General features: G+C 36.8%; 1 protein-coding gene across 13 annotated transcripts in view; it reads left to right on the top strand.

The window, feature by feature from the left end:
- SHLD1 (shieldin complex subunit 1) overlaps positions 1 to 12,490 on the top strand; it is an 87,240-nt gene that overhangs the window by 57,384 nt on the left and 17,366 nt on the right. Inside the window, exon 1 of one of the 13 annotated variants that reach the window (XM_079129123.1) lies at positions 644 to 2,025. The exons of the other annotated variants lie outside the window; for them this stretch is intronic. Within the exon in view, the coding sequence (XP_078985249.1) occupies positions 1,893 to 2,025 (133 nt within the window). The 5' untranslated portion in view covers positions 644 to 1,892. Of the gene's footprint in view, positions 1 to 643; positions 2,026 to 12,490 lie in introns of those variants that run through there. 13 annotated transcript variants of the gene reach the window in all.

Here is a 12,490-nt window from a genome sequence, read left to right as displayed (position 1 = left end):
GTAGGCCTGGAGAAATGCTAGAATCATCCAGTATTGGATACCCTTGTTCTCTGAAGTCTTTCCCTGCCTCCTGTTAGGTTCCCTTACACCTGACTCCATGCATAACTCAATGTGGTACATTTCATGTTGTGGTCTTGCTGGTCCTTTGTGGGACTGCTTCCCTATAGACTAGATCACTCCTTGTGACCACACCATGGTCATGTCTGCATTCCTTTGTGTTGCTTCCAGGTAGTTGAACCAAAAATGAGTGTTCAAGAAATTATCTACATTGAAATGACTAATGGAAAGATATGATGAGTATCATTTACCTGACAGCAAATGGTGTTAGTTATGGATAGTAGACCCAACACGTTTTACACTCATTAACTGTATCACCTATTGTACATAATCTAGTCACTCCCAGACATACATGCTACCCACCCACATTTAGTTGATGTTGTGGCCTCAAGGAGCACCTTGCATACCACTTATTCGTGTAATTACTTATTCTGTTTCACTCCTCTCTAGCATCTTTAGCTCCATGAAAGCAGGGTGCTTGCTGCATATTTGTGTTGTTCATCCTGGACTCTCCAGGCCTTAGAATAGTGTGTGGTATGTAATACATCTTTCATAAGTGTTTTATTTTTACTTTTCATTTGTCTTCACTAATTATGCTTATTTGTATTTTTTTAAATTTGTGGTGCCAAGTAAAATATATTTAATTGTAATTTGGACCATCTCAAACCTATTTAGTAATTTGAAAATGTATAATAGGCATTATTACATGTTATGATTGAAAGTTGACATCTTTTTATATTATTCATCATTAGGATAATCAAACCAGATTTTATTATTGTTAAATGACTTCAGCGAGTTCTTTCTAAAGGTCACAAGTGATGTTTAATAACCTGAAAAAAGATTACCTTATGGAAACAGGAAGTAGCAACATAGCCTAGAAGCCTTAATTTATTTAAGCCATGTCATTGCTCAATGGTCTTTTCATCTGCCATTTTCCAGAGGCTTAATTTTCTGAAAAAAGCATTCTGGAAAGGAAATTAAACCTGCAGTTTGAGATAACAGAGCTTTTGAAACTTATAAACTGAAGATATTAAAAAAGATATTGATCAAAAAAAACCAAAAATCATTGTTTAGAGGTACTAAGTAGGATTGTCAAAAGTGAAAACTTAAAAAAGAAATGGGCAGATGGTCTTAATAAACTTGGGGAAGACTAACTCTGGAGCTGTGTTCTAACAGGTTTTTACTGATGCATCTGTTGCTAACTAATTTCCTCTTGCCTGTCTGATAAGCTAAGCTTAAGTTTGGAGGTTTTGTAATAGAAGCAATTAAATGTTCAATACTGTCATATTTTTCATTAATTTACTAGTAAGTACTTGATTTATATGGAAAATTTGATTTATTTTGAAGTGAATAGTAATTACAAGTTGTGTTTTATTAGGCAGCTTGTTCTTTTGTGATATGATTTGCTTTTAGCTACAGTATAATTTCTTCTGCCCTTCTTAGTTAATAGCCAGTTCTTTAGAGGGACAAATAAGCCTAGGCAATATTTATGAAGATAGGATTTTTAAGGCAGATTAAAATAGATTGGTTTGGGTAGGCTCTCAAACTTGGGTAATAGATTGGATTTGGTACAGACCTGGTATATGATGCCATTATTATGATGTAGATAAAAGTAGAACTGGGCCCTTAATTCTCTGAGAAGCTCTCATACCCATTTGCAGTATCTCCAAAAGCTAAATATATGTATAACTGCAATACAATAGTTCTACTCCCAGGTAGGTACCTAGCAGCAGTGCATCCATGTGTTCATGGAAAAACATGCCCTGAAAAGGTCATAGCAGCCCTAGCTGGAATCTACCCAAACGCCTGTCATCAGTAGAATGGATAAGTAATGGATGATGATGTTTTTCCACAATGGAAATCTGTCATTGCAAAGGAACACACTGCTGCTGTGTTCATCATTTGAAATGATGAATTTCACAAACATAAGGATGAAGGAAAGAAGCCAGATACTAAGGAGTACATATGGTATGGTTTCATATATGTAAAGTATTTAAAAAGACAATCTAGGTGTTCAGAGTCCTTAGAAGTACTTTAGAAGAGTAATAACTGGAAACAGACATCAGGAGGGTTTCTGGGGCTCTGGTGCTGTTTTGGTTCTTGATCTCAGTGCTGATTATCCCTGGGTATGTTCAGTTTATGAAAATTATTAGAGCTTATGATGATTCAGAACATATGATGATATATGCATATATATATATATATATGTATTAGTATATAGTCATTTCTTTTGGTACTTGACTGCAATTTTGTTGAAACTACCAGCCACATCTTTAATTTCTCTATCCAGGATCAGGAATTTGGTGGACATTTAATAAAAATACAATAAGTGATTGTTTGTTGCCCATGGAGAAATAGTAAGATGAACAGAGGCACTACCTGAAGCAGGAACAAGCGATAGCTTTTATGTGGCAGTAGCTTTGTTGATTCCCTTGAGTTGTCTCAATTTGATTAATCCCTTTGACCTCTCTCTCAAAATTTTCCTGTTTATGCAGTCATTGTAGAAGATTAGGAAATATGAAAAAGAAAACATAAAAAAGAAAAAGACAAACACTATAATCCTTCCATACAGAGGGGAACTCTTATGTTGTTTTGTTATATTTTTTCTTCTTTTGTTTTTCCTATAATTCTATTGCTTTCATGCTCTCTGTCCTCCTCTCTCGTGTCGAACCCCCTCTTGTTTTCATTTCTTAAGACAAGTGGAAGTAAGTTCAGGAGAGAAACTTCTCCACTGTTGTAGGGTTCTTGGGTCAAGTGGGACCTATGTATGTTGCTGCCTGCATTTTCTTTCCACCACACACAAAGGTATAGCTTGTTTTAAGGTCCAGGCCTTCATGTCTTGCTGGAAAATCATATCACATAACACGTAACTCAAACTCAAACTCCTCTTGTCCATGACTTAAACTTTTGAAATTAGCTTGGTCAGTATATATCATATACTTCAAACCTCTGAGAAAGAATTCCTCCAGGATAGAACCATGCTGCTTACTAATATTACCATCCTCACTCTCATCTTGAAAGAGTCCTGGATCCAACAGCTTTTAGATTAAAATCTCATGACTCCTGGTTCTTTGCCTTACAGTCTGAAGATTTGCTTCTCCAGGTCCCACCTGAATTTCTGGGCAGCTGTGCAATGCTGCACTGTTCTTTATGTTTCTGGAACCATGTGGAGGCCAGCCAATGCTGTGTGGTTGACATGGCCCCCTTGTTCTGACTTGGAGCTGTCAGGCTCCTGGGTGCATACAACCTACAGCGTTTGTACTCTTGCTCTTGCCTCCTAAAAATAGAGTCCTAAGATTGTCTTAAAATAGACTCCTAGGCGTCTCTCCTTGACTTTCTCCAGATTTTTCCTTCCAGACTCCTCTGAGCTTTGTCCCTACTTTCTCCTTTGTCTCCTGAAGTATTTAAACAATCCTCATTTAAATTATATTATTCATCCCCCTAACACTGATAGACTGTTTCTCTTGACCTTTAAATTACCTTAATGGGTACATTGTTTCATTTGTTCTGCTCTGCTCTGCTCTGGTTTAGGACAATGTGACATTTGCATTATCTCTAAACCTCTACTTAACTGGGTTACTATACATTATTGCCTGTCCTGAGCACAGTCCATCCAAGTGAGTACCCTGCTGTGTGGTGTGGGGTGTGTGTGTGTGTGTGTGTATATGTGTGTCTATGTGTATGTGTCTGTGAAATAGAGAGAAGTAAGAGAGAGAGAATCATTCAGAAAAGAAAAACAGGATATAGTTGGGATTTGTATCTTCATCATTTCCGTTTTGTCTAACCCTTGGCCTATGCTCAGTACCTAAAGTGGCCTAGTAGTCCTCTTCTCTTGTTACCTCCCATTCATCTGCAATGCTCCTGCTGTCCTTTGGTGCTGAGGAGTGAAAACTTCAGGTGATTGTTTACATTTCATTCCTTTGTGACCATCAGGATCCAGATACCTGCATGAGGGTGAGTTTGTAATGGTGATATTTCTGTTCTGCTGGCTATCAGGAAGGCAGTGCTCAATTTTTGGGAAAGCAAATTGGGAGCTGTCATTAACATCCAAGCCTTCTCTTGGAGGCCTGAAAATCCTGGGGAGCAGCTGCCTACAGGAAGGTTTATGGTAGGATCTTCATGCTTCCTGGAAGTGCTTCTCTATCCTGAGTCCTTCTCTTCCAATATAATTTTTTAAAGATTTTTGTTTATTCGTTTATATTTGAGAAACTAGCAGTGTGGAGCGTTCATGAAGAGGAAAAACAAGGAAAGGGGTCATTTATATAATAATACAAGCAAAAAATATTACAAACTCATCCAGTTGGGTTGCATTCTAATTTGATTAGTTCTTTGAGTAAATTAGCTCTTTTAAACATTAAAAGTTTTTAATTGTTCTGTGAAAAAAAAACCTACAGAATTTAATGGAGGAGAAAAGTAATAATAAAGGAAAACAATTTGCATTTATCTAGCTATTGGTAGCACTTCTGCATCACTTCCTCCCATCCTCCTCTAGTTCTAGGGGCAAGATGCTGTTGTGCAGAGGTCTGCTGTAAAAAGAACTGTTTACTCTCTTAGTCTCTTTGAGCTGCTATAACAAAATAGCATAGACTAAGTGGCCTACAAACAACAGAAATTTATTGCTTACAGTTCTGGAGGCAGTGAAATCCAAAATCAAGGTGTCAGTGGCTTTGATGTCTGGTGAGGACCTGATTTGTTGTCACAGATGTTGCCTTCTAGGTATATCTTCACATAAAGGAAGTGGGCATCAGGGCTTTCTGAGATCTCTTTTATAATGGCACTAATCTCACTCATGAGGGTCCCTCCCACATGGTCTAATCACCTCCCAAAAGCCCCACCTCCTAATCTCATCAGCTTGGGGGTTATGATTTCAACATAGGAAATTGGAAAAGACACATAGCATCCTGCTATTCTCAAACATATTAGAAAAGTAGTCCACATTTTTTTTGGGGGGGGGTGGGATACTTGTTAGCATTCAGAGGACACCGGTGGTATTCTACAGACACACTGAAAAATGAGAGGTTCAACACTCAAATCACCAGCTAGAGCTGAGCTAGAACCAGACAACATTTGCCTCCTGCTCTATTACCAGTTTTCCAGAGTCTTCTGTAATTGAGTAGATGGTGATTTGGGATTTTTCTTTAGCATTGAAAACTAGGGCAGTACATTGTAATTCATTCTTTCTTATTCACTCAAACACATTTACTGTAGCACTGTGCCAAGACACTATAGATAGGACAGGGTCCCTGCCTCTAGGAACTAAAGAATAAGAAAAGAGACATGTGAACTTTCAGTAGGACATAACAGCTGTTGATGCCCTGTACTGAATGCTGTGGAATGTGGATAAGGGCTGGCCAGCGTCACCTGGGGAATTGGGGAAGACTTTGCATAGGAGGAGGATACAGGGTCCCCAGGAACTATGGAGGCCTCCAAGTGGAAAAACCAGGGAAGGGGAGAGTCAGGAACCTTTTTGGTGTCATGTGAGTGGCAGGATTTTTGGCAGGGTAGTTGGTAGAGGAGCACAGATGGCATTTAAAGTCAACTCTGAGTCACTCTGAAATTACAGACATTCAAGGAGAAGGATCTGGAAACCCTCCAGCAAGTTATTTGACCTTCTGGTCTCTCAATAACCATTGGTGTCACACTAATAAATGGAAGTTCTCTGCAAAATTGTGTCATACAGGAAGTTGCAGAATCATTTTTAAATTGAAAAATAAAAGTTCTTATGAATTAGTCTACGAACTGTAGCACTCACTTTATTTTCATAAGTGACTTTTTACTAGTGAGGCTCCCCTATATTGTGGATTCTTCATTCACACCCCATCTTCTAAAATGGATTATTAGGGGTAAATAAAACTTCAATTTCCGAATGCAGTAGTTCTTGAGTTGGAAACTGTTTTTTTCTGGTTATTTTTCTTGTTGCCTTGACAACTGCTTGGTTATTTTTTTTAAGCTTTTGATTTTTCTCAACAATATGAGCTGCTTCCTTTGATATAGCTGAGACCTCTGTGTAGAGATTTGTATCTTATTCAGAGAGTCTCTAGTATAAGGGTTTATGAGGAGTTTTTTGTTTTTCAGAATCTTAATAGGTCGAATGGGATAAAAAATATTACATAACTGTTAGTTTGCCTGCTTCACCAAGGGAAAACTATTGATGAATTTCTATGTCTGATATCAAATATTGTTAAAATAATTTGGATTCATTTTTATAAAATGTCATGAACTATTTTAATGTTTGACTTTTAAATGTCCCTGACAAAATCTATGTAAAAATTATTTCCGGATATCAGAAATGCAATCCTTCCTCCTGATCTCCTTTGCTCACATGGCACTAGCCACTGTAGCCTCCTGGCAGTTCTCATCCTTGCCAACCTGTCCCCATGTCAGGGCCTTTGTCATTTCCTCTGTTTAGAGCCTGCCCCAGATCATCACATTGTTCCCACCTTTGTTTAGTTAGTTCTCTGGTTAAACACTGTCACCACAAAGAGGACATTTTGAATCTCTCTGTCTGAAACAGTATCCTTACCCATCTTTCTCTGGTTAGTCAAGCAGTAGGAAGGTCTCTTTCCAGCAAAACTGTTCAGACATACTGTAGAAATCCCCCCAATCCATAAGCCTACCCATAGTAAGAGCTTCCAGTAAACATTTTAGTTTTTTTCCATTAACATTTTGATGCCTCACCCTTAAATATGAACCCACAGCCAAAGATCAGCTACTTGAGGAGATCCTCTATTACAAAATACAGAGATCAAGACTAGTAAGAAATAAAGAACATGAAAAAAACAGAGACAATAATGAAGGAGGAATAATAAACAAAAAATAAAACAGAAGACAAGACAGAGGAAATCATCATAGAACTGATACAAGAAATTTAGCAGAGGAACAGAGTGTAGTCCCAGGTCAGCACCTGTAGAACTGGCAACATGCAAATGCAGAAGAGAAAAAAAATTAGTTACCATAGAAGCAGCAATATACTAATATAATAGTATTATACAATAAAGAAAAATGTTCTTAGGCTGTTTAGCAGTGATCTTTATTTTTATTTTTACAATAATACAAACAATGAATATTGTTTTAATTAAAAATTGACATAACCATATTTAGAAAATGGGAAAGGGAAGTCTTTGTATCTGCACATATCAGTGTGTCTGAGGCCTAAATTGTGTTTGTTTTTTCTTTTTTTCTTTTTTGGTACCAAGGATTGAACCCAGGGGTGCCTAACCACTGAGCCACATCCCCAGCCCTTTTTAGTTTTTATTTTCAGACACAATCTTGCTAAATTGCTTACGGCCTTGATAAGTTGATGAGGCTGGCTTTGAACTAGCGATTCTCCTGCTTCAGCCTCCTGAATTGTTGGGATTGCAGGTGTGCACCACTATGCCTAGCTTGAGGCCTAAATTTTTACCTACCATTATAATGTATCAATAAACTATCTAAAAGTAATGCATTATTGTAGATGAGCATATTAATTAAATATTTTTAAAACTAGAATGTTAAGATTTTATAGTAGACTGTGAGGAATGGGAAAAAAGACAATAGAAGAAGTAAAGAACTATTGTTTTTCATCATAAGAACTTTAGCCTCATCTTATCTTAAAATCTATGAGCACATATTACATTGATAGAACTAAAAGTTAGTTATTCATCAAAATATAAGTTTTAAGAAGCTCTCCTTGTGAGCGCATCACTGATACAGTTTGATGTACATTTGATTAATAGGAAATTCTGTCCAGCATGTGGCTGATGAACTTGCCTGGCAGGCTCATTTATTTAACCAAATCCATTTTCACTTGCACACGGAATAATTAACTCAGACTCATCTTGTTGGAAGTCATGCTAAGGATATTTTTCATTTCCTTCTACACCATGGAGACAGATTGGGCTATGGTTGGTGAAGGCTATAAGCTTATTAAAAATGGTATAGACATGTGTGATAGTAAATTGAGCTTTTTAATTACTTTTCGTTTTAATGATGTACCTTTGCCATGTTCTTAATCTTTAGCAAATATTTACCTTCCCAAACTGACATATTTACAATTTATAACTTGCTGTGTCAAAGGAAGCATTTTCTTTTTCTTCCACCCCCAAGAAGGATCTCTGTTCAAAATGATCTTTGAAAAATAGCTGACACATTCTCTTTTGTGGGGAGCATTCAACATTTCCATCCTATGATTTGGAACTTACCCTTCTTTCTCCTCACAGCCATAGTATATACTTATTGATATATTTATTTTTGATATGGTTTAATGTTTTTATTCTGATAACTGAGTCATAGAAGGAGGAATGAATAGATGGATGGATGAGTGAATAGAGATCGGTAGATAGATGGATGAATGATCAGATAGACAAATAGGCAGTCAAGCAGGTGGACAGACCAAATGTATGGAAATACAGTTTCAGATAGCAGAGAATACATTGCACGTGTTAGTGTTAAGATTTCCAGTCCATAAAAATCTGTATAATGGTCAGCTTTCAGAGCAAAGGCTAAATAATGATCATTCTGCTGTACCCAAGAGTTACTGCTACAGGAAGAATCAGTAATATGCTGTATTAGAAAGTCTTAAAATAACTTAAGGGTATTTTTTATTTGTACCATGACACTGATGTGAGGACCTGGAGTTGGAGATGGATATCAAAGCCTGAGTATGATTGTGTGGTGATAGAAAGATTTTTGGATCCCCCTCCCTCTTCCCACAGTACTTGAGATCACTGTCTAGACCACAGGTAAAATACCACGTAAATGACCACGTAAATGAACATCTTTTGAATTTAGAAGATGAGAAACTGTGAGATTCAGTTCCTACAAGTATTATCAGAATTAATGAATACAGTAAGTTAGAAGTTGCTAATTAAAAGCTGGGCGTGATGGCATACACCTGTAATCCCAGTGACTCAGGAGACTGAGGCAGGTGGATCACAAGTGCAAGGCCAGCCTCAAAATAAAAAATAAAAAAAAGGACTGGAGATGCAGCTCAGTAGTTAAATGCTTGAATAGCGTGCACAAAGCCCTGTGTTTTATCTGCAGTAACACACACACACACACACACACACACACACACACACACACACACATTGTTTTTTGTTTTTTAAATGGGGCAGACAAATTTTATTCAATGCTATTCTAATGAGGAAATTTGTATGACAGGAATGGAGACTTCCTACCTATGAGTAAGACTGTGTGCTGTATTATTGTTCTTTTATAGGCTTAATCTCTGGAGACATATTTTTTGGGTTTGAATTCTGGCTCTGCCACTTGCTAGCTGTGTGTCTTTGAACAGCTTCTTAATCTCTGTGCTTCAGTTTCATTATCTGTGAATCTATCAGTTAGCCCACTCAGCGCCTATTCCAGTTCCCTTGTAGCATGAGTTCTTGTTTTACAAAGGATGTGAACTTTCTATTTCCATAATCTCCAGTAACTAGTGTTCTGGTTATAAGTCAAGATCTGCTTATCAAATGCATTCCCATAAACATTTTGAATTCAGACCTAGATTATGTGGGAAGAGAGATGGGGCATAGAACCCTCATTTTTAGCTGGTAGCAGCAAAGACATCATGGTTCTAGAACAAGTGGCTATATTGATAGTGCCCTGATTCAGCAGGCAGCTTCCTGATTGGGAAGATTCCCTCCTCCATTTTTTTTTTTATTGGTTCCTTTTAGTTATACATAACAGAGGGTTCATTTTGACATAATTATAAAAGCATGGAATATAATTTGCTCTAATTTAGTCACCAGTACTTCCCTTTTCCCTCCCCCATTCCTGTCCCTCTACTGATCTTTTGGCTCTTATAGTTTTTTCTTTTTTCTTTTTACTTAGTGTCTCATGGATATACATGGTAGTGAGATTCACTGTGGTATATTTCTCTGACTTGCAAGATTTGGTTGTTAAGCAATGGTGATAGTTTGGAACAGCATTTGTAGCAGCAGCTTCCTAATCCTTTAGGTTCCTAATAGTGATGGGGACAGCATTCCCTTTGGCTATCCCATTCTGCTATATGTTTTGAGGAATGATTTTTAGAAGCTCAGCCTATAGTCTATTTCTGCAGTTCTCCCAACAGTAAAATCAATTGTATTAAACTTCTTAATGTATCTTTCTGCTTATAGTAGCTATAGTGATTTAAGTTGGTTATAACGAAAAGCACAGAACAGTTAACTTACCTCATAGGGTATTTGAGATTTTTTTGTTAGTCAGTGTGGTGTTACTATAATGATTACCCAAGGCAATTAACTTACAAAAAGAAAAGATTTGTTTTGGCTTATGGTTCTGGAGTTTCTAGTAAAATATTGGGTGGCCACATTGCTTTGGGCCTCTGACCACAGCAGCATGTCATGATGGGAGCAGTGGAGGAACAAACCATTCACATCTTGAGTCAGGAAGCTGAGAAATACTGGAGACCAGGGTCCCACAGTTTCCTCCAAGCACATGTCCTCAGTGACCTAAGGACCTTCCATTAGGCCCCACCTCCCAAGATATCACTACCTCCCAGTAACACTACCCTGGGAACCAAGTCTTTCAAGACATTTGAAGAATACTAACCCAAACTATTCCAAGATTTAATAAGGCAAAACATTTAAAGTGCTTAGAACATTAACTGGTTACCATCCTAACTGAACATTGGAACCATCTGGAAATCTTTTTGAAAAACTAAATTTCTGTGCTCTCTCCAAGACTTACTGAAGACATGGAGTATATGTGTTGTAGATATATTTTTAATTGAGGTACAATTTATATGAAGTACATAAATATGTGTTATACCTTGGTGAATTTTTACTTTTGTATCTACCCATGTGACCACTACCTAGATCAAGATACAGAAAAACAGAATGTGCATGAAAGATGGATTATGCACATGGATTCTGAAGGTTCCTTTTAGGAGCTAAGTATCAAATGCACTTGAAGTTTTGCCACTTAGAGGTTAAAAAAAATTAAGTCATTCAGACTGACCAGTATAACTAGGTTGTTCTTCTATTTTTTTCTTCTTCATAGTTCTCTTCAAGATTTTATTCCTTTTTAGATTTATGCATTTGTATGTGAAATGAAATGAAATTAGGTAACAGAAAATTCTAAAATGTCAATAAGGTAGTAAATGTTACCAGCAATAACTCATGATGCTCTGATATATATATCTTCTGATGATTAACATAGTTTATTGGCTAAAAGGAAGCTTCTTCAAACTGAACTGTATAACTTCTTTTGCATGATTTCTTCAAAGACAGTGAATACCATGAAAGGGTAAAAATAACTATTTCCCTCTTTTTTCCAAAAGAGTGTTTGGAGCAGGTATCTTGTCTGAAGGCCAAAGGCTGCGCACTGAGTATTGAAGTGCAGAGCAGCAGTTATCAGCTGAGTCAGGAAGATAAAATTAGTAGTTACTTGAAAAGCAAATGGAAATAGTTGATTACAGAGAGAGAGAAAATATCATCTGCAAAACATCAAGAACATTTACTTTTTTTAAAAAAACAAAACCAACCTTTAACAACTTTGAATGATTTTACATAATTGACTTATGGAATGAAACTTTCAGAGCAAAATGTAGGATGGATATGAACTATACTTTTTAAGATGATCACATGTGACTTGGGATCAAAGTCTAGTGTTGGAATACTGTTTCAAGGATAGCTGGACCATCTTGGGGAAATAAGCAGACTTATGTCCACTTAATTAATAGTCTTCCACAATTCCATGTGGCTCTTTCCTCTGCCTTCAGGCAAAATTTCCATAAATTGACGTAAGTGATATGAATTTTGAACATGTTAATCTCTTAAGTGAGCCAAGGACAATCTGACTCTGACATTTATGATTTTGTTGGTGGGTCACTTTTGAAACTGATGTCTTAATTTCCTCATCATTTCCTGAATGGCCCTAGGTTAGTAATTATTTTCGTAGAACTTTGAAGGCATTATTCCATTGCTGTCTGCTTGCAATGCTGCTATGGAGATGTCTCATCCAACTTAATTGCCATTCATTCACCAGTAATTCCTCTTTTCATTGGTTGCAGAATTTTACCTTTGCCTTTAGTAATATTTTGTTTTATCTAGTACATAGCTATAAATTTTCTTTTGTCCTGCTTCCAAAACATCATATTGCTAAATCTGAGAATTTATGCTTTTCATTGTTTCTGGAAAATTCCCATCCATTGTGGATGGCCTCCTAGATCAAGGCCAAGACTCATTGTGCACTGCCCCTCCACATTCTCTTTCTGAAATTTCAATTAGATGCATATTAGACTATCTCACTTTGACTAACATACTACTTACTTTTTTCCTCCATCACCTTGTGCCTATGCTAAATTCTTAGTAATATCTTTAACTCTGATTTCTATTTTTCTCCTTCCAACTGTGTCTAGACTTCTGTTTTACCCATTTGAATACATATCTAGTACTATAATTTTTCACTTTTTCTATAATTGCCTTTTTTAATTGTTCTTTTTGTTTCTTTT

This window comes from Sciurus vulgaris, assembly GCF_902686455.1.
Source record: "Sciurus vulgaris genome assembly, chromosome: 2".
Classification (NCBI taxonomy): domain Eukaryota; kingdom Metazoa; phylum Chordata; class Mammalia; order Rodentia; family Sciuridae; genus Sciurus; species Sciurus vulgaris.
Note: the sequence above shows the minus strand (reverse complement) of the source record. Positions and strands in the feature narration are given on the sequence as shown.